The sequence below is a fragment of the Choloepus didactylus genome, chromosome 23, assembly GCF_015220235.1.
Source record: "Choloepus didactylus isolate mChoDid1 chromosome 23, mChoDid1.pri, whole genome shotgun sequence".
Taxonomy (NCBI): domain Eukaryota; kingdom Metazoa; phylum Chordata; class Mammalia; order Pilosa; family Megalonychidae; genus Choloepus; species Choloepus didactylus.
In genome coordinates, this window is record NC_051329.1 from 8,225,658 (window position 1) to 8,246,495 (window position 20,838).

General features: G+C 53.6%; 1 protein-coding gene across 1 annotated transcript in view; it reads left to right on the forward strand.

The window, feature by feature from the left end:
• Nucleotides 1–20,838, forward strand: part of PITPNM2 (phosphatidylinositol transfer protein membrane associated 2) — a 135,504-nt gene that overhangs the window by 74,297 nt on the left and 40,369 nt on the right. Inside the window, 1 exon segment of the mRNA XM_037816803.1 lies at nt 18,327–18,499. Within this exon segment, the coding sequence (XP_037672731.1) occupies nt 18,422–18,499 (78 nt within the window). The 5' untranslated portion in view covers nt 18,327–18,421.

The following is a 20,838-nucleotide window of genomic DNA, read 5'->3' on the forward strand; positions in this document are numbered from 1 at the left end:
AAGCCTTTGCAGGGAGATGCCAGCACATGACACTTTGGGGCACCTCCAAATAGAAAAGGAGTCTGTCTCCCAGGCAACATGGACGTGCAGTATCAGCCTACACTTGTGTACACAGCTCTGCCTGAGAGCTCTGGCTGAGTTCAGGTGCTGGCTCTTTCACAGACAGGCAAACTGAGGCCAGCGTCACAGGATGCATTTCAGTTGCCAAGCTTGGGTTGGTGCTCTGTCCACTGACCCATGGACCCTGCCCCCCACCATCTCCCCTGACCTCGGGGCCAGGGTCTGGGATTCAGTCTGCAGGGGACTCAGGGAAGCCTGGCTGAGCTCGGGACTGCCCAGGGCTCCAGCCAGGAGCCAGGTGTTCTGTGGACAGGTGTGGTGGGTCAGCATCACAGGTGGAGCCCTGGTGGAGCTGCAGGCAGGATCCTGCAGCGATGGCTGGGGGGCGTAATCGCCGAATGAAAAGGTGCCACTCTACCTCCTCTCCACTTCCTCTCATCTTGCTTTCACACAGCTTCCTTTGACTTCTTAAAAATGCATGTGTGTTTGTGTGTGTGTGTCCTAAAACCATCACATTGTTGTATTGGTGACACTTGTAGACAACAGCACCCATTCCCCCTGCCCTGTCTGCTTCTCCTGGGGAGGGAGCAAGATGAGGGCCTCTTAACAGAGTTGGCCAGCAGGCGAGTGGCCCAGCCCAGCGGGAGAGCCGCCGGGATCCGTGGAAAACACGGGTCTGGTCTGTGACCCGCCACCTTCCAAGTGCTCCAGAGGCTTGTGAATCTGAGCAAAGTCTACTGATGTGTGATTAATTTACAAACAGGCGTGCAGAGCAGGATGGTGTGTACACAGGAGCCTGCTGTTCTTGCAAAGCTGTGTCAAGATGCTGCTGAGCTGGGTTTTGTTTCAGCCCAGGCGCTGTATCTGTGCAGCCCGAGCCGCTGGGTGCTCAGCAGGTGCCCTGTGTAGTGCACGCGGGGCGGAGCTGGGTGCTGCTCACCGCCTCCTGGAGGAGGAGCCTCCCATGTCGTTTCAGCCCCAAAGCAGGCGCACCCCAATTTACTAACAGCCCAGAGCAACTCTGCAGATTCGCTGAAAGTACCCACAGGGTGCAATTGTTTTGCAGAAAGATGCTGGGCTGATGACAGTGTGCAGTGGGGGCGGGAGCCCAGGGCCCTGGACGCCCCGTCACCCTCACACAGTCCGGCCAGCAGGCTCTAGCTCCCCTTTGCCTTACGTGGAGTCAGAGGATAACACTGAGGAAGGTCGGAAAGATGATAAAAGAAAAAAAAAACACCTTACCTGATTTGGAATTTTTAAGCATTTTTTGACCTTGGGGTATAGTGAAATTTATCTCTGTGTCTTTTGTGAGAAAGGGTTTTGTTCAGCAAGTAAATAACAGGCAGAAAGTCAAACGAAGATGTGTCATCCTACTATTAGTCAGTGCTCTTCTGGTTGTCAGGAACAGAAATCTGATTTGTGCTAGCTCAGGTGAAGGGGACCTGTCACCAGAGGTGGAAGGGCAGGGGTGCAGCCGGCCCCAGCTGCAACAAACAAAATACAAAACCCTGGGGACGTTCACGCGAGGATCAGATCCAGGCTGCAGAAGGAGGCGGCCTCTGGTCCTATCTTCCTGCTCCAACTCCCCAAAACTAACAGAACTGAGTAGTGACACTCCTGTGGGCCAGAGACCCTGGGAATTACTGAAGGACGGAGTGAAAGGGGATGGGACTGAGAAAGGAAACGAGCCCAAACTGTAGCCTGGAGGTGGGGAGGGCCCTAGGCATGTCCCCAGCCCAGGCATGAGGGCCGCGAGGCAGGAAGGGGTTCTGGGTGCCCGCCCCATTGAGGGGAAGAAGTGGACTGGAATGGAACCTAAGCCAGCCAAGGTTCTGTGTTGTTGGGGAAGGGAAGACAGAGTTCATTTATTAATAATGAACGTAGCCCTAAATTCACTTGTTAAGAAACAAAACAAAACATCAGTGAACTTAGCTTTCAATTCAAAAAGCTAGAAAAATAACTAAACAAATTCAAAGAAGTAAAAATAATTAAAAATTAAGTCAGCAAACAGAATTCATCAGTAATTCCAAAAACTTGTTCTTTGAAAAGAACAGTAAAAGACATAAAATGTTGGCAAGTCTTATTTTTTTTTAAAAGGCAGATATTTAAAATGATAGAAAAAGAAGATATTATATGCAGCTTTTTGCCAACAAATTAGGAAACTCAGGTGAAATGTATGATTTGTCTAAGTAAATAAAAACAACCAATATTGGCTCATCAGGAAGAAGAAATATCTGCCCCTAACAGAAGGGTAAGTGCCCCCAAACCTTTAAGGATTAGATAATTCTCATGTTGGCATGAACTATTTCAAAGCATACAAAAACATGTTAACGGCTCATCTCACAGGGCTAACAGAGCCCTGGTCCCAGCATCAGAGAAGAAAGGGTTAACAAAACATTAGATCAGGGCTCACGTTCGAAGATGCAAAAATCCCAAATAAAATATCAGCAAATTAAATTCAGCTCAATATTGAAAGAATAATACGGCATTACCAAATCTTAGAATTTATCCCAAGAATGGAAGGAATAGAAAAACTATTAATGTAATTTAGTATATTGGCTTTTTTTTTTTTTTAGTTCAGTAGTTAGGCTGTTCAAAATCAAGATTGCTCTTGCCCTAGAATAGCAAAGGTGACATCTGGCTGCTGATGGGGCTCTGGAGAACTCTGTCACAATTCCTTTCCTGCACGCCCCTGAGTATATTTCTCAGGTGAGGCTGCAGCGGGCAGGTCCCCTCACTGACAGTTCACTATGATTGGGGTGATTGAAAGAAGGCAGTGTGGTGTAGTGGATAGAGCACAAATTTCAGAGTTGGGCCAGGCTGAGAGGAAACCTTGAGACCGTAAGGGCCAAACTGCTCAGATGGAGACCCTGAGGCTCAGAGGGGGTGCACTGTGGCTGAGAGAGTGCACCCCATCATCTCAGAGGAAGAAGGAGGTAGAGCCAGAGGGCGAGTTGATCCTCCCTGGGTGGCTCAAAACAATCTGGAGCTGAGGATTTAGAGTGATGTCAGATGGGGAGTAACCCAGGCATTTGGCGAAGCAAATGTAAACTAACTCTTTGTTGCGAGTCTCAAAGGATTTCTGCAAAGTTCCACAGAAAATGAGCAGTTCACAGTCAAAACCGAGCGCAAAAGGAGCTAAGGTTGCACGAGCCGTAATCAGCATAGCAGCAGAAGCAGATCCCTCAAGGACTTCAGATACTGCAATAGTTAGACAATAAAATAACTATGCTTGAAGCATTTATTAAATGAAAAAAAGGGAAAGCTGAAAAGTATGGTCAGGGAATAAAAAGTTGAAAAGAAAGACCCAGGCCGATTTGAAAGAGAACCAAGCAGAACTTTGATAGGAGAGGTACACATATCTGAAGAAAGAATTAGTAACTGTAAAGTAGTCGTGAAGAATTCCAGAATACAGCACTGGAAAGAAAGGGAAGCTGTCGAGAGGATGCGAGACACAGGGCAGGTGAAAGTCTAGCATTCATCTAATTAGAGTTCCAGAAAGACAAGAGCGAAATGAGCCAGAGGCCGCATTTGAGGAGATCATCGCTGAGAATTTCTCAGAACTGATGAAAGACAGGGGCAGAACGGGAGAGTAGTCTGGAAAGAATGTTGGAGACAGAAGTGGGATTCATCTTCTAAAAGACACTAATGCTTCCCTTGGCTCCTGGGCTTAGAGTGAGACTCTAGACCAGTCCCCAGGGTGACTCAGGATATCGATGTCTTTCACCAACCTGTCCCAGCTTTGATCAGTTCTTCCTGTCCAAGAGTTACCAAAGGTCCCCAAGCTGGGACAAGGTGTCGGGGGTGGGGTGGGGGTGGTCCTTGAGAATACAGAGGGCACGACCCTCAATCAGGCAGCATTCTTTCCCCATACTGCCCAACTCAAGGGCATGCTGTGAAATTAATATTGTAGACCACGAGAATGGCATCCCTTGGAGTTGGGCAGTGTACAGCCTGGGCAGCTGAACTGGGCAGCCAGCAAAGAACGCTACCTCCTGATGCCTTCTCCTTCCCCAAGTTGTACATCCATTGGGGCTTTCAAAGGTTGACTGATAGCTTTTTCCTTTGTGTAACCTCCCTTCTCCGTCCCTCCCTGGAGAGGAACGGCATCTGTCACCAACTAGGAGGATTTTATGGGGCTATGAAAGAAAGCTAATAACTCTATAAAGAAGAGGACCAGTTACCTGGGCAACATTTCCAGGCACATTGTGTTTTCTCCAGCAGCCCCGGGAGGCCTGCCCTAAAGGCTCTGCCACTCGCTTCACGCAGTGGGACGGAGGAAGGCCTGGGCCACAATTGCACAGGTGCGAGAACTTGCATGTTCACATGTGCACAACCCTCATCTGTGCCCACCTCCCCCTGGAGACGCTGGCTGGGGCCCTCGCTGTGTCCTCTGGGACAGGGGTCTGCCTGGCTGCTCTCCCCCCCAAGTTGAGTATTGGGGCATGAGTGTGGGTGTCCTGAAATCCCCCAGAGCCTTGCTAACCCGGCGGGGCCATCCAGAAAACATAGACTCTGGTTCCGTCCTGCCCTCGGCACTGGGTGGCCTTGTGCGGTGACTCAGCCCCTCTGGTCCTCCCTCCCCTCATCTGGCTCCGGCAGCCTCCGAGCATCCAGTTTCAAATGAGACTGTAGCGGCGGAGTGTTTTGTAAACTGTAATGCGCTGCACACGTCTCAGAGGGGGTGGCAGTTTATTCTGAGAGCCTCTGGGCTGCCTGGCATTGCCGTATCCCACCCAGGGCCAAGCTCGCCTCCCCCGAATGCACCCCATAGGAAGGGGCCTGGGACGGCCCCAGGTGGCCCCCCGAGCCCCGCGCCCTGGGTGCCACCCAGCACACACGCTCGGGGAAGGAGAGTCTGGCTCCGTGCAAAGTGAGTCACGACACCGTCAAGAGACCCGGTTTGTTATTCCAGGGGCATGGCGGGGAGCTGCGCTATTCTCGGAGAAGCCTGTAGTTGCCGAGGAACAGCGAACGGAGCAGTTTGCAGTGGGCTCTTTGGCTGCTTGGCAGCACGGGCTGCCTGCGGGGGGATTTTGTGAACAAGGGCCAAGCAGACCTCCTCGGGGACCTACTAAGTGCCAGGTGCGTGCCGCCCAGCGCCTGCTGCGGGCAGTCTAACCCGCCGTCGTTCTCACGCAGCCAAGCACCCTTCTAGCTGCTGGGATTGGAGCTGGGAGCAAGTCAGACCCACTGGGATTGGAGCTGGGAGCAAGTCAGACCCGCTCCCTGCCGTCGGGTGGCTTACGCTGGGTGCAGGGAGGCTGCCTGCAAGGAAATAAGCTGTTTCAGAGCTGGTGAGTGCCCAGGAGGAAAGAACCCGGGTGATGGGATGGAACGGGAGGGGCCGGGAGGACATGGCGTTGTTTTCATCTCCTCTGTTTCTTCTTTTTTTTCCCTAACTTTATTGTAGTTTAGATACAAAATACGTAAGATTTTCCATTTTAACCATGTACAATTCAGTGGCATTGATTGCATTCCCAACATTGCGCTGCCATCACCACCGACCCGTTACCCGAGACAGAAGCTCTGCACCCTTTAGCTTGTCACCCCCCTCCGGGTGCCCCCAGCCCCTGGGAGCCTGTAGTCTATCTGTGTCTCTGTGGATCTGCATTTTCTGGACATTTCATGCAAGTGGAATCATGCAGTATTTGCCTCTTTGCGTGTGGCTTCCTTTGCTCAGTGTCACATTCTCGAGGCTCGTCCCCCTTTTGGCAGGTGTCTGCATCTCAGGCCTTCTTGCAGCTGAATGAGGATGTGATATTTGAACTGAGACCTGAATGATGCCAAGGAGCCAGTTCCGCCAGGGCCTGGAGGACGGGCAGCTGACTGGAAGGGCAGAGGCCCGGAAACAGGCAACCAGCCTGGTGGCATTTCCAAAGACAAGGAGGCCCCGGCGGCCAGAGTGCAGTGAGCAAGGAACCAAGAGGGGCGAAGTGGGCAGGGCCCAGGTCAGGCACCTTCCAGGCCGTGGCAGAGGGTGTGGGGGAGGCTGGACACGTAGGTCCGTGGTGCACAGGGATGAGGGGTGTTCAAAGCGCCATGGGAACCGACAGTAACTGAGGGAGCAGCCTGGGGAAGGGGGTGCCCACGGAGGCTGGAGGATGGGGGGAAGGCAGGGCTGACGGAGGGGCAGTCCTAGCTTGTTGGGAGCCAACTGTTGGGTCCCTCTGGTATGGAACCTTCTGGAAGCACCTGGCTTATATGCTAGATCCCTGACAGCTGTTTGTTCTCATGTGTGTCTCTCTTTCCCCCAGGCTCTGTCCTGTTCTCCTGTGCCCCCAGCACTTAGCCCAGAACTGGGAACTCAGGAGACGCTTAGTAAACATTTATTGAATGTTCGGAGGGGTCTGAGTTCAGTATTTCTTGATAGGAGGAGTTTTGGAAGGCCAAGTTGAGACAACTTATTTGCCGGGTTATGGAGTTTAGGCTTTAGCCTCTAGGAGATGTTCCCATTCATAAAAGCCACCTAGGGAACGTGTTAAAAATACATATGTCTAGGCCCTTCCCTTGGCTGGGCTGAAACCTAGGAATCCATATTTTCAAAGAAATATCAACATATATTTCTAAGATCAGCTGGAACATTAAATAAAACCAAGTAATCACTCTTTGATGTGCTTTTAGTGAGTGAGTCCCTCAACCCTAAGGTTTACACTTGCTACAGAATAATCTGAGAGAAAAAAACAAAAATTATTTCTCCAAATCATGCATCTTTGTAAAAAAGAAAGCCACTCTGTTTGCTCACATTGGGTTCTGTATTTGAACGTAGGAGACTCGGTCCATCCATGAGCATCTCTAGCCTTGAAATCCCCACTTAAAATTAGGAGCCTGAATTCCTTCCCTTAAATGGGAGCTTACAGGCCTTTTCCACCTTTCTGGATGGTTCTGAAAAAGTCTGGAAGCTGAGAGCATTTGTAAGTCATAAAGTGCTATTATCGAGGCTAGAGCTGTATGTGGGTATTAAGTTAGAAGGCGATTGTTCAGCTTTGAAGCTATTTCTATCTTGGCTCTGCAATAAGAGAACCCGGATTCCACCACTGCGGCCCGGGGAGAGTTAGCAGCATGACAATGCCTGTAACAATGGGGTGATATCCAGACAGTGGAATATTATACGGCCATAAATAGGAATGACTTTTTGGTCCGTGTTACACCATGGGTGAGCCTCGGAAGCATGATGCTAAGTGAAAAGCCAGACACAGAAGGACGCACATCATACAATTCCATTTATATGAAATGTCCAGAAATCGTAAATCCTTAAAGACAGACAGTATACTAGTGGTTGCCAGGGACTTGGGAAAAGGGACAAGAGTGACCGCTAATGGGTAAGAGGTTTCTAAAGGGACGAGAGTGACCGCTAATGGGTAAGAGGTTTCTTCCTGGAGTGATGAAAACGCTGTAGAATTAGTGGTGACAGTTGCACAATTCTGTGAATATACACATGGAATTGTATACTTTGAAAGGGTGAATTGTGTGGTGTATGAATTGTATCTCAATAGTACATAAGTAAATAAATAAATGGGTAATATATCTAATCTATAAGGTACTTGAGAGGATTAAGTAACGCAGGGTTTCTTTATATGGCCGGAGTGTGTGAAGTGATAGAGGAAATCATTAACCATGGGTGGAAGTGGGAAGGCCTCGTTCCGGTGAGTGTCAGCTCAGGGAGCGGCTTGATGCAGAGGCCACACCTTCTTCCTGCAGAATGTCTATCTTGGCTCTGACCGTCCGTCCTCTCTTTCCTCGTGGCATCCATGAAGAACTGGGGCTGGGGGTGTCCTGCATGCCTGATGCTTCTGTATCTTTCAGGAGTGCTCCAGTCGATTATTATGATCTGGCGAGTTTGGGGAGCACTTTCAGGCATTATGGGGAGCTGCGGGGAGTTTCTCAGAGCCTGAGGGCTGGATGCTCCACGGCCGCCCCTGGAAGCAGCTGTGCCTGCACTCCATTCGGCCTTCCGGCTCTGAGCAATGGGGCCGGTGCGTCTTCCTGCTGCAATGAGCAGGTGGGCTTCAGGGCGCAGGGCTGGGGACACTGGCTCCTAAACCTCCAGCATGGGCTGTAAGTAAGTCTGGCAGGGCTGCTTACAGGCTGCACAAGAGCCAGCTGGGTTTTGCATCTTTTTAATAACTAGTAGACTTTATTTTTGGATTTACAAAATAATCTAGCAGTTAGTGCAGCGTATACACCCACCCCATCCCCAACCTCCCCCGCCACCCACACACCTCATTTCCCCTATTAGTAACATGAGTGGGGTGCATTTGTTACAACTGATGAACCAGTATTGATGCGTTATTAGTAGCTCAAGTCCCTAGTTTACATCACAGTTCCCTCTTTGTGTTTACAGCTCTGTGGGTTTTGACAAGCATGTAATATCACGTATCCACCATCTCAGTGTCATAGTTTCACTGCCCTAAAAATCCCCTGCGCTTCACTTTTTCAACCCTCCCTCCCTCCCGCTGAACACTGGCAACCACTGATTGTTTTCCTGTTACTCTGGTTTTACCATTTCCAAACGTCACAGAGTTGGAACCAGGCTCCTAGAAATCCGACACGGGATGTGTATCCCTCTGGACTTGAAGTCAGCACCACAGGGCCACTCGCAGTCTGGACAATAGCAGCTAGTGTTTTTAGGAACCAAAAAAAAGTCATAATTTGCGGCTGACAGGTCTCCAAGTACACTGGCTCTGAGCCCCCCAGTCGGCTGTGGGTGCAGGTGTGTGTGTGGGGGGGGGTGTAAGCCGAGGAGGGAGGACACCTGTCCAGGTAGAACCCATCCTCCTCAGGGGCCGTACCTCCCGGCGGCGTCCCCACCTGCAAGCCACAGAAGGCAGCCGCAGTAGACACCCCGTACATGTTCGTTAAACGCACAGACATGAAAGGCTGAGGGTGGTGACGACTGAGAACCGGCCGCTGCTTTGTCAGGGGGTCTTCAGTGACCGTGATCATTGCAAGTTCAGTGGAGTGAAGGGATGAAATAGGGGGAGAGGCAATGGAAGGCTGCGGCAGTGGGACGGCAAGCGTCACTAATTCCCGTGATGGTTTTTGCTATGAAGGGGGACGGCCCCAGGAGAAGGACTCGGGGTTACAGGAGGGCCCTGGATTTCCGTTTGTTTTTGTAAACCTGGGAGCTGTTATTTGCATGCTTGCCTGCTGGTGGGGAGGCTCCAGTAGAGAGACAAGAACTGACTTGCCAGAGAGGAGAGAAACATGGGAGAAGGCTCTTGACGGACAAGGGGATGGGGTCCAGAACACAAGAGCAGTAAGAGGAGAGGACAGTGCAGGTGGCTGGGAGATTTGACAGTGGGAGTTTGAGCAAATAGGAAAGATCGAAGACCAGGTTGAAGGAACGAGTGCGAAGAGCAGGGACCAGATGAAGGGGTAGGACTGATTGGGGGCGGGGGGGGGTGTACCCCAGGTTTATGGTCACTCCTGCAGCAGCCCCTGCCCAGAGACGGAAGCAGTCAGAGCACTCAGCACTGCTGCTCCTGGGGATGTTGTTATTCGTCGTTATTGCATCATCATCATTATAACAAGGGGTTATCACCAGTTGCAGAGCTGGTCTCCTACTTAGTCCTGTGTCTTAAGCCGCTTCCTGCCACTTGATTTTTCCCGCTAGGAAGGGGAGGGTTGAAGGGGCTGAGGTGAGTGTGGCTGGGGTGAGCTCCTGAGCCCGGGGTCAGCAGCAGAGATGAAAGAGAGGCGGTCTGCCTGGAGGAGGCTCTCACTCCTGGAAGGAGGCTGGGGGTGCAGTGCCTTTGGGGCGTGTTTTCCTGCTGTCACCTTCAGTGGCATTTTGTGGCATGGCCCCACTTTGATTCAGCTGCACCATTGGGTGCTGGCGGCAGTGACTGGCCCCAGTGGGGCTGGTAAGTTCCAGTGAGTTCTCCTCCTCCTGGAGGGTCTGGGGTTTGGTTGGAATTTCCTTCCACGCCTATCGCCTCACCCCTTTCCCAGAGCCGTGAGGTCCCAGAGTGGGCAGCCACTGCGAGGGAATACGAGTCATTAAAACAGAGTGTTATAATCCCCTCGCCCTGCCTCCCGACGTTCTGGGGCCGGCAGGTGCCTTCTGCACCCCAGGATCACCTCCTCCCATGCTTCCCGTGGGCCCGATGACCGACTCTCTGGTGCCCTGGCAGTCGCCCCAGCCTGGCACCCCTGGCATGCAGGATGAGGTCTGTGGGTTCCCGTGGACTTTGGGGTGACAGCAGCGGTGCCAGGGCAGAGCAGAGGGCACCGGGGGCTGTATCCCAGGGGAGAAAGCCCCCTCCTCCCCAGGCCTCGGTCCCCTTGTCTATAAAACTAGGGTCACACTGGAGCAGGGTCCTCGCCCTGCCTTTCAACCCACAAACCCTTTCTTCAAGAAGTCTCCAGTGGAAGCCCAGTGTCCAGGGGACAAAGCTGAAGCTGCGTGGAGGTGGGGATTGGACACCCCCTCCTGACCCAGCACTGAGCTCCTTCCTGCTCGGACCGCCCAGGGCAGGGGGTCTCTCCCAACCGACAGAGGGGCAGCTGCGAAACCTGGGCCTCCCTTACCCACTGCCACCTGCACGCCCTGCCCAGGCCTCGCGGCTGGTTCCAGGGGCTCGAGGCACTGCCCCGCTCCCCTCCACACCCCACAGCCCCACTCATGGAGCTCTTCTGCACCCCCCATCCACATGCAGCCTCCTGTCCTCAGATGTGGGTGCTCGGGGAGGGTGGCGGGAGCAGCATCTGGGGATAAAGTTTTCTAACATTGCCCACTTCAGTCCCGGATTGGGAAGCAATGGGTTTGGGAAGTGGGGGGTGGGAGCACTTTCCTAGGGCAGGAGGAGGAGAGACCAGGGGCTGGGAGGGTGCTCCAGCCCCAGGCGTGTCCTCCAGCCCCCCAGTTGCGGGAGCTGGCTGTGGACAGATCAGAGCGGCTCCCAGACTTCATGGCCAGGACATAGCCGAACTGCAACTTGGATGGATTCCATCCTCAGTTGTGTCTGCACAGCTTCACTCCTAAATTCCATCTGTGACGTCAAGCCCCATCGAATCATGGAAAAACAGATTAAGTTCTGTAAACTCAATTCTCTGGCTCTCCCTCCCAGCCTGGCTGTCTCACTCCAGCTCCCTCCGAGCAGCTGCCCCACCTACCTGTCCACCCCGGCGAGAGATGGTCCCACTTAAGCCACACGCTCACCCCACCGCAACCCCCACCCCAGTTTGACCTCGAGGCTGTTGGAGTTTCATTCCCCAAGGGGTCACGAAGGTCTGGGGGCCCCAGGCGTGGGAGGCCATGCCCGGGGCTCTCCCTGTGCTGCAGAGCCCTTTTCTCCATCTTCCCCACCTGGGGTCTGGCTGGACAGGTGGAAGGTATTGAGAGGGGTGGGGGCGAAGTCTTGGACTGATGCCCTGACACACACACACCCCCCCCCCCGGGCCTCCTCCCACCCCGGCCCTCACAGCAGCCTGGACTCGCGCCTCGTCCCAGGCTCTGCTGACCTTGCCCCCCGCAGCCTCCCGGGCTGCCCCCTGAGGCAGGCTGCCCTCAGCCAGGGTCCAGCCTGTGGTTCCCCTGAGACACAGATGAATATGGGGTGGTAGATACAGGGGTGCTGGGACCCCACAGCTTTTCCAAAGCCTCGTGCCCTATTGGAGGCCCTTAGAGGGTCTGACATTGACCCCTGGGAGGGGCTGTTTGTTGGGGTGGGGGTGCTGTGAGGCTACCCAGACCCTCGTCTGGCTTCCCTCACAGGAAGGCTGCTGGAGAGCTGTATTTTTCTTTCTTCCCCCTCACTGTGCCAGGCGCTGAAAACTGCCCTGTGGAAAGCAGTAAAATATAATTCTGTCTAACCTGTCACGACTCCAGCAGCGACGGAGATGAAATGTGTGTCTGTCGCATGACCAAGCAGGAGAGGGGGTGTAATGAGACTGTCTGAGGGTTCAGCTGCTGGGCAAGAGGGGCCCGGGAGGCAGACAGACACACCAATCACTGCCTTCTCTAATGGGGGGGGAGGTGCGGCGGAGTGGGGCGGGGGGTCTGCCCGGCTCACTGGCTTCAGGCTCAACCAGGAAGAAAGCAAGAGTGACCCCGTCCTGCCCCAACAGGCCACATTCTGGCTGCAAAGCCAGCAGAGTCCACCGCAGGCCGGTCTGACCTCCGACCTCCAACCTCTGCACCCGAGGGGCAGGGCTGCCCTTCCCTGGCGTCCATAGGTGCAGTGCCACCCCCCAGGAACTGCCTTGCAACCCCCGCTGGCCAAGTGCTCGTTGGAGCTGGGCCGAGCACTCCACATGCCTCGTCTGGCTTAATCCACAAGCCAACCCAGCAGGATAGGGGTGATCACGATCACCTTTTACAGAAGAGAAAATTAAAGATCACAGAGATTAAGCAGTGTGCTGTCTTTCTTCAGCCGTTTGCACACATGCTGCTCGGACACTTCTGCTGCTGCTGCCCACAGAAATGTAGAACACAGAAAAGTGAAAACCAACTCTGCCCCGCGTTTCATCAGTCAGAGAGAACCAGCACCAGCATTCGGTGAACATCATTCCGGACTCCACATACGTACAGACAGTGGAGTAGAACGTTATAAGGAAACAGATCACATGCTACAAGCATTTTTTAAATGAAATCAAAGTCAATTTTACTGGAATTTAACTAAAGGCAGAACACCTATTTGCAGGTATCTAAAATGAAACAGAAGGGAATTGCCAAAGTTCAGGAAAACCTTTCTTCAACAGAAATGATACTAGTTCCTAAAATGTTGAAGAAAAACATTTAAAAGTTTGAAGTCATTAATAATATTTACCTAACTAATGAACCAACTTCTTTGCTATTGGAGTTCAGGAAAAGTTTCATATTTTCCATCCCGCTTCGTCCTCTCCCAGGGTTTCTTAGTTATATTATTGTTTTTACATTACAAAAGTTATTATAATCTGTTCAGTAACTATAATTGCCACAATTCAGAAGTATTAATTCAGGATTTCTCCATTGTTGAACTTATTTTGATTTATGTTTTGGTTCATTGGATTTCAACATCAGATAATTTTTTTAAGATGACTTTATGGATATTGAAGCCCCTAAGTTTATGTTCGAGAATGTGTACATGTAAGTAGTACACTTAAAGGACAGTTTAGCCGGGTATGATATTTTCAGGTCATAATTACTTTATCTCAAAACTTTGTAGTTGTACTTTACTGTTTTCTAGAATTGTGTTACTGTGAAGAAATCTAATTCTCCCTCAACCCATCTCTCTGTGCCTTCTAGTTATGTGTTGTTGTTTTTTTCCTTTGTTCTTAAGAGTCAGTAACTTTTTCAGAATGTGTCTTCATGTAAATTACTCTGTGAATTTTTCCTAGGACAAAGTATGCTGGTCCAATCTGTAAAATCATATCTATTTCAGGGAAGTTTTCCATGATATATTTGGATAATTTTTTTCCTGATCCATTTGTTCTGTTTTCTCCCAGAAGGATATGTTGGATCTCCTTTTGCCTCCCATGTCTTATCATTTTGTCTTATTATTATTCTCTATTTAATTTGGTTGGGATTTCCTGAAGTCTGTCCACCACATCTCTAATTGTTTGTGCTATGCTTTGTCTTTTCATTTATTGCTTATATAGGATGGCTTTTGAAAAATATCTGGAATGTTTTTATTTTTCTTTCCCATTTTCCCCAAGCCCTGCTAACTCACTTTTCATGTTTCATCTACTTCTATTGTCAAATGATTTCTTTCTAAACTTTCTATGTCTCCTCTTTCACCCCCTGCCCTCGCCAGTTTTCAGAAGATGGTATCTGTCATTTCTTGGAGTCTATGGAGAACTGTTTGTCTAAAGTCTTTCTGGGTTTCTCTGGGTATCCCTCTTGTGAAGTATGTTCCTTGTCTGCTCTGCCCCTGTAGGGCTTAGAAACCGTGTTGGTCCTTTCTGATTATTGCTTCCCAGCTCTCTTCTCCAGCAGTATTTGGGGAACACGGGGCCTGGTCTGGGGCCACCTGCACTGCATCTTGGGCTTATTATCCAGGAGACTCCCTTCCTAGAGCTGTTACATAACCTTTGCCCGGGATTCCAGCTCTCTCGGGTTTCAGTGTCCCTGAGGTCAGTGTAGCTCACAGCAAAGCTCTTTAGGATGTTGACTCCCCCCGTTATGGCCTGCCCCTCACCACCGCTTCTCTCTCCCAGCCCCACTTCACTCCTGGTGTTGTCCCCTCGCTGGAAAACTGGGTTCTGGCATGGACGTGGCTTGTTGCATGATTACTCTGTCCACTTCTGCTCCTCACCATTTGGAAATGTCCAACCAGGTCTCCTCATGTACCAATTTGTTCACAGCTCTGCTATCCGTACCAGCCCCAAACTAGAAATTACCCAAATGCCTGCAGACTTTAGAAAGGCCAAGTAAATTACGGTATATTCACCCCATGGAATACCGCGCCACAATGACAATGAATGATCTGTAGCCTCTTGCAGCAACTCAAATGAATCCTGTGAATGTAGCTTTGAGCCAAAAAAGCCGTTCACCAGAGAACATGCAGTGGGATTCCAGTTGAAATCGCTATTTCTGTAGGTAGACCATGAGATATTGGGTCCAAGCTAAAATAAAGCTCAAAAACAGGCCGAAGTCGGGGTAGCAGCTGTCCGTGGTTGGAGGGATGTTCCCAGGAGGGTCCACAAGGGGGGCTTCTGGGTGACGCTGATGCGGTATATTTGGGGGTCCAGGGTGGTTGGTTCAGGCTGTGCTCAGGGGTTTCCTTCCTCTCACGGCTTTGTGGCGTTCAGCCGACGTGCCTGCTTGTCCGGGTGTAGGGTGTAGTGAGTGCCCGTGTCCTCAGCGACTGACTTTTCTCTGTATTCGGGAGCTTTTCACTGTTTTTGAGAGAAGACAGTGGAACAAGAATGTTCCTACTCTGCCGTCCTTCACAGGAAGTCAAGGCAGGTTTCTTAACCAACTAGTGTAGGTGCCGTGAGAAAGAAACAGGCCCGACTTGGTTTCTAAGCTAAACAAAATGTTAGTTCTTCACCAGACCAGAGTCATCTCCTCGAACCTTGAAAGAGGACCCCCTCAGCTGCAGTGCTGCAGAATCCCTCGGGTCTGTCTCCCGAGGGGACGGTCCTCAGAGGGTGCAGAGCTCGAGGCCCCCCCCTGAGACAAGCGTGCCCGAGGCCTACCTGGAGTGGCTTTCCTTCCCGCCGAGAGAGAGCATGCCGGAAACGGGGCAGCCTCCTGTCCACCCGCGCCCAGCCCCTGGCCTAAGCGTCATGGGCTCGTGGACAGGCAGTGCCACCGGGTTGCAGGAGTGGCCTCGTCTCGGCGGAGCGCACCCTCCCATGGTGGGTGGCTGCCCTGTGGCCCCATCTCCCCGGAGCATGGCCCCCCTGGGGCGCTCATGTTCCTGCCCCCTCAATTCTGCCCATCAAAACCCCACTCATCCCTGGGAGCCCAGCTCACCTGCTTCGAAGCTCCACGGAGCCTTCCCCACGTCGCCCCGGATGGCGGTCTCTCTTAGAGTTCCGGCTCCTCTCGTCTGGGGCAGCCACTCGTGCACTTCACTAGAACTCTGCAGAATTGTTCATTTGGTTCTTTCCTTCTATTTCCCTACCTCCCTACCTACCTATCCCTGTAGATCTTTGGTTTCCGTGGGCAGAAGTGCCGTCGCCTTTTACCATGATGTTGTCTACAATCATAGGCCTTGTCTGGCGGTCCCCAGAGCGGTCGGTGTGGCTGTCACCCCTGGCCGGCCTCGGCTTTGCTGCCAGCCCAGCCAGCCCCCCGGGTGGTGGTGTTGGGGCGCCGCGGGGCGTTGGCCCTCGGGGTCTGCGTCTGTGCCCTCTGCCTGCACAGGCCGGTGGGTACAGCCTGTGTGATGACTCTCACCTGGCAGCTTGTCTCGGGGAGAAGGTAGCTGAGACCCAGGAAGGCAGACGCCATCACTTCCTTGTGCAGACACGTGCTCACGGGGCCTTGGAAATCTGAGAACCCATCCAGATATCGGGGTGCTGGCTCAGGCTCTGAGGTTTCATCCCTGGCTAAAAACAGAGAAAACTGGAGGTTGTCACTTGGGGAGATAGAGGCTTTTGAGCCTGTGGGTCCTGGCCTGGCCCCAATTCTGTGCCTGGAAGCAGCCCCTGGGGAGCTGCGGGAACCAGGTGAAGGGAGAATTGGTCAGCGGTTTGAGTGTGGCTTGAGTGTGGTGAGCTCCAGCAGGTCATTGACGATGGAGCAGTGAAGGCACCCAGAGGGCAGGTGACCTTGACACCTGGAGTTTCGAAAGAGTGTTTAGAGTGTGTCTGACCTCTGTTAGAGGAGGAGGCGGGGCTTGCCAGGGCCACTCGGTTCATCGCACTGACCCCGTGTAGTAGGGGCGCGCACCTGAGGCAGGTGTGAGTGCCGCACGTCACCTGGGCACGGGCACGCAGCTGCGCCCGAGTCCTGGCTTCCTCTTCTGGAAAACGTGCCCACTGTGCCTTCGGGGCGGGGCTGGGGGAGCCCGAGGTTTAAGTGAGAAGCCCTCGGGGGAAAGAATCGGAAACACCGCCCTCATTGCATGTTGCTTTTCCTTCCCCGTCTCCAATTGCAACTTCATCCCACTTCTCCCAAGCCTGCGGTTCTCTCTGTTCACTTGGGAAGGGGTGGCTTCCCAAATCGCCTGTCTGTGCTGTCACTTAGCCGGCTGGAAGTCCGTCCAGGTGTGGAGCTGAGACGCTCTGTGCTCTGGAACGGCCCCGCCTTGCACTGCAGACCTTTCCTTGCAGTGAGGCGGAGCTCGGGGGCGGAAGAGCCATCATCACTCTGTCCTGTGGCCACAGCTTCCACCCAGACCTGAGCAGAGACGTGTGGTTCCCCCCAGGCAGGTTCTGGAGCTGCGTAGAAGGAGACTGGAGAAGGAGCACTCAGGCAGCTCCGGGTCCCAGCTTTCCTGCCCTCCTGGACAACCTCAGCCCTGGCCCCGAGCTTGCAGGCTCCCAGCACCCGGGAACCCTGCCACTAACTGGGCGCGACCTTGGGAGGACGGCAGGCGGTGATGGATTTTCACCGGTGTATGTCTCTCGGCAAGATCAACCCCCCTCCCTCCCTCCCCTCTGCCTCTCCCTCCCTCTCTAAGTGGTTTATTAAAGAATTTCCTCCATCCATAAACCCCGATCTTCCTGAGAGTTCTGGTAAACACGATTTCCTCAATCTTGTTAGATGTCCGGTAATGTTTGCTGCATGGGCGATGCTTAAATGCCCGATAGATCGGTGGCAGCGGGAAGCTGCCGGCCTGGTGCAGCTGGGGCCCCTCCTCCTCACCCCCACCTCCTCGCCAACTCCTCCTGCAGCCCTCAGAGTGATCATCCTAAAATACTCTCCTAATTCTGCCACTATCTGTTTTGGAAAGCTTCACTCAACTTCCAGTTAATAGCACGTAATCCCTCTGCAGGTAACTAGATGACATTGACAGCAAAGCCTCAGCTATCCAGGGCACAAATTACTTTCATCTTCCAGATAGCTGAGCACCCAGTTGAGCTTCAAGTTGTGTGTGTGTGTGTGTGTGTGTGTGTGTGTGTGTTTAAATTTGATTGCTTTCCATGCAAATCTTCCTCAAAAGTTTTCTGTATTTCCTTGTCATCTTCAATAGAAGATGCTGTGAGTGCATTGTTTGTTCATCTCATTAATCTCTTCTCTTCCCAAGACCTAACCCAATGTCAGCAAAAGAGTAGATGTCAATAAATATTTCCTGCTGGACTGAGGTCAAACTCAAGGTCGCCTCTTTGGGATAATTCGGAGTTTCTGCCATCAAGCAGTGATGCTGTCAGTGCCTGGTGACATGTGCAGGGCCCCAGGCTGCTGATTTTTAAACTTCTTGGTCTATTTCTCATCGTTTTATTTGTCCCGTGTTCTTTCCCATGAGCAGCCAGCCTCATCACTCGCTGCCGTGGGGCACCTCCTCGCAGCCACTCTTGTCGAGCGTGCTGGGGGCTGGGAAAGCCAAAGCTGCCGCTCGTTAGGATTGGGAGTAAAGCTGGAGCAGGGCACTTTTCAGCCTTGGGAGATGCACCACCCTCCCGCTCCTCTGCCAAGTACACAGTCCTTCCGTGGCTGTTGATCCGACGCTCTGCACACAGCATCTCACCCGACCCTTCCGGCAGGGTTCCATGATTATACGGCAAACCAGGAGAAAGAGGCCAGGGAGGGAGAGGCACCTGCTCCAGGTCTCGCCGCTGCTCAGGGTGGAGCCGAGAGCAGAATCCGGCCTCGGGGCTGGACCATGGCCTTTGCAGCCACGTCCGCCAGCCTTGTCAGAAAGTGACCGTCTTGTCCTCTCTCCCAGGGGTCCTCGGTGAATTCTGTCATGGTCATTTAAGGAACCTTGCCTAGAAGTCGCCAGCTTGCAGTTCCCATCAACGGGAAGGCCTGGACTCCAAGATGATCATAAAGGAATACCGGATCCCCCTGCCAATGACCGTGGAGGAGTACCGCATCGCCCAGCTCTACATGATCCAGGTGGGTCACGGGGAGGGCCGGGCCGGGCGTGCCGGTGTCCCTCAGGACGGCACGTGGACCAGGCTGGGACAGCCCTCACAGCACCCGGCTTCCGAGCACCGTGCCCGCTCTCAGCACTGAGTGTGCCAGCACCCCCTTAGGTTTAGCACGCATCGACTCACTGACCCAGACGTGGTCCCCGTTTGCTGGTGAAGAAGAGGACACGGCTGGCTCCCGGCTCCCAGGCCCCACTGCTAGCAAACAGCAGTACCAGCAGCGTGGCTGGCTTAGAGTCACGAGGGGGCATGCAGATGACGGTGGCTGTGACGAGCTCCCCGCAGACTCGGGTGCCTGACTAGCCTAGCATCCGGATCGAGGGCCCCGGGGTCTGGTTGCCCATGGCCCGCATGTGACCACAGCTCCCACTTGCCGGGCTTTGCCTGGGTCCTTGCTCCCTGGAGGCCCCACCCAGCTCCCACACCAGCCTCCCGCTCTGCCTAGATCCCCAGCCCTCTGCCCAGGGGTTGAGGGGCTCAGGGACCCTCGTCTCTCCGGAGTGCTCACCTGGGGCATGTGGCTGCCTCTACACCCTGTTCCTTCTCAAGCCATCAGAGCAGCAGGGAAACCTCAGGGTGGCACACCCCACCCCACCCCCAGGTTTGCCTGGTGGGCTCCCACCCCTGAGCCTGGCTTGGGGGTCCCTGGTGCCCCAGCCCCATCCAAGGAGGAGCTAGAAGAAGCTATCAGGGTTGGGCCCCAGAATGGAAGGCTTGAAGGGGAGCCCTCTCTGGGGGCTGTTCTCTCCAAGCTGCTCCGGAAGACCACTCAATTCCCTCTTGAGTCACTTAGCCCTTAATTATCCCTAGAGAGCAGGGAGAGAGGAAGAGACGCCATCAGTCCACAGCCCTGAGCACCCGGGCCGCGGCACGGCCAGTTCCAGGCCAGGCTGTTCTGCCGGGGCAGGGGCGGGGGTCCCAACCATGACAGGGCAGCCCCTCAGCTCCACACGGCATCCTGGGGTGAGGGCTTTCGGGCTCCCCCAGGACTAGCTTTCAGCGACATCTCAAAGCTTTTCTGGAACATTTCATCACCTCTGATTCTGAGTTCCTCAGAACCACCCGCCGTTTTTACCACTTTTTGGGGGATTAAAAAAAAATCCATCTGTTAAATGAACGTCATTTTTAAGCATGGCACAGTCTACTGTGCAATCCCAGATCTCCCTCCACTGCCGGGCAGCCCCAGGGCCCCTGCCGGTCATGCGGGGACATGCAGGGTCTCCGGACTCTTGCGGAGCTGGTAGCCAGGCCCCGGCGAGGCGGAAGTAGGCTCCGGCCTCTCGGAGCTGGTGCAAGCATTTCTGCTGCCACGAAGCTCCTGGGCTCCTTCCCAGATAACAAAGGGAAATAGCCACAGGGAGCCAGTAAAGGGATTTCGGCTACTAGCCTCATTGGGAGTGGGGTTGTTGGCAGCTGCTGCTCAGGTAGGGGCTGGAGTGCGGTGTCCCTAGACACCCTAGAGGAGGCAGCTCTCAGGGGCAGCCCGCTGGCCTGGCAGCAGCTCTGTCTGCACCCAGAGATGGGTGGCTCAGTCCCATGGCAGGGAGGGCTGCTCCTTGTCCCTGGGACAGGAGCCCCAGCCTCGTCACACCTGCCCATGTGCCCGTGGCATGTGCTATGTCTGGTCTGAGGACTCGATTGCCGCCGCCCTCGGGGTCATGGCCACAGCCCCTTCCCAGGGAGCAGGTAGCTTCCTGCTGGGGAGTTTCTCTGTGTCCTCAGGATCCCTACCAACCTGGGGGGTGAATGGCTGGGTTCTTGCTGGCCACAGTACCCATCCCAGCTCCCACAGAACGAGCCAGACACTTTGCTGCTCCGTTGGCCACATCCGCACCGAGGGCCAAGGCTGGGCTCACCCAGCGTCTGGACACGGGTGGGCTCGGGCTGTTGGCCCCCCACCCAACTGGGAGGAGGCTCTGTTGGATGGGGGGCTTTGGGCTCCTTTGATTGGGTGTCAGATCGTTTGATGAAATAGAAGAAAATCCGGTGAATCACGGAGGCTCCTTCTTTGCATCCACAGACCTTTTGCAAAAGCTCCTTTCTCCTCTAGCTTTTCTAACCTCCCTCCCCCACCTACAGCGCAAAGTTATGCTCCTTCTGAACCTTGTCTGCCCCACGCCTGGGCTTCTCGCACTTTCCACCTCCTCCTGGTGTCTGCCAGTCTCTCTTCCTGCCAGACAGCGAGCTCCTGGGGCACAGACACCCCTGTTTGTGTGCTCCCAGCCCCTGGTCTGCCTGGCTTCCCTGGCAGGGGTGGGGACCGCCCCTCCTCCCCACCCCACCTGGCAGCTCCAGCTCACACCC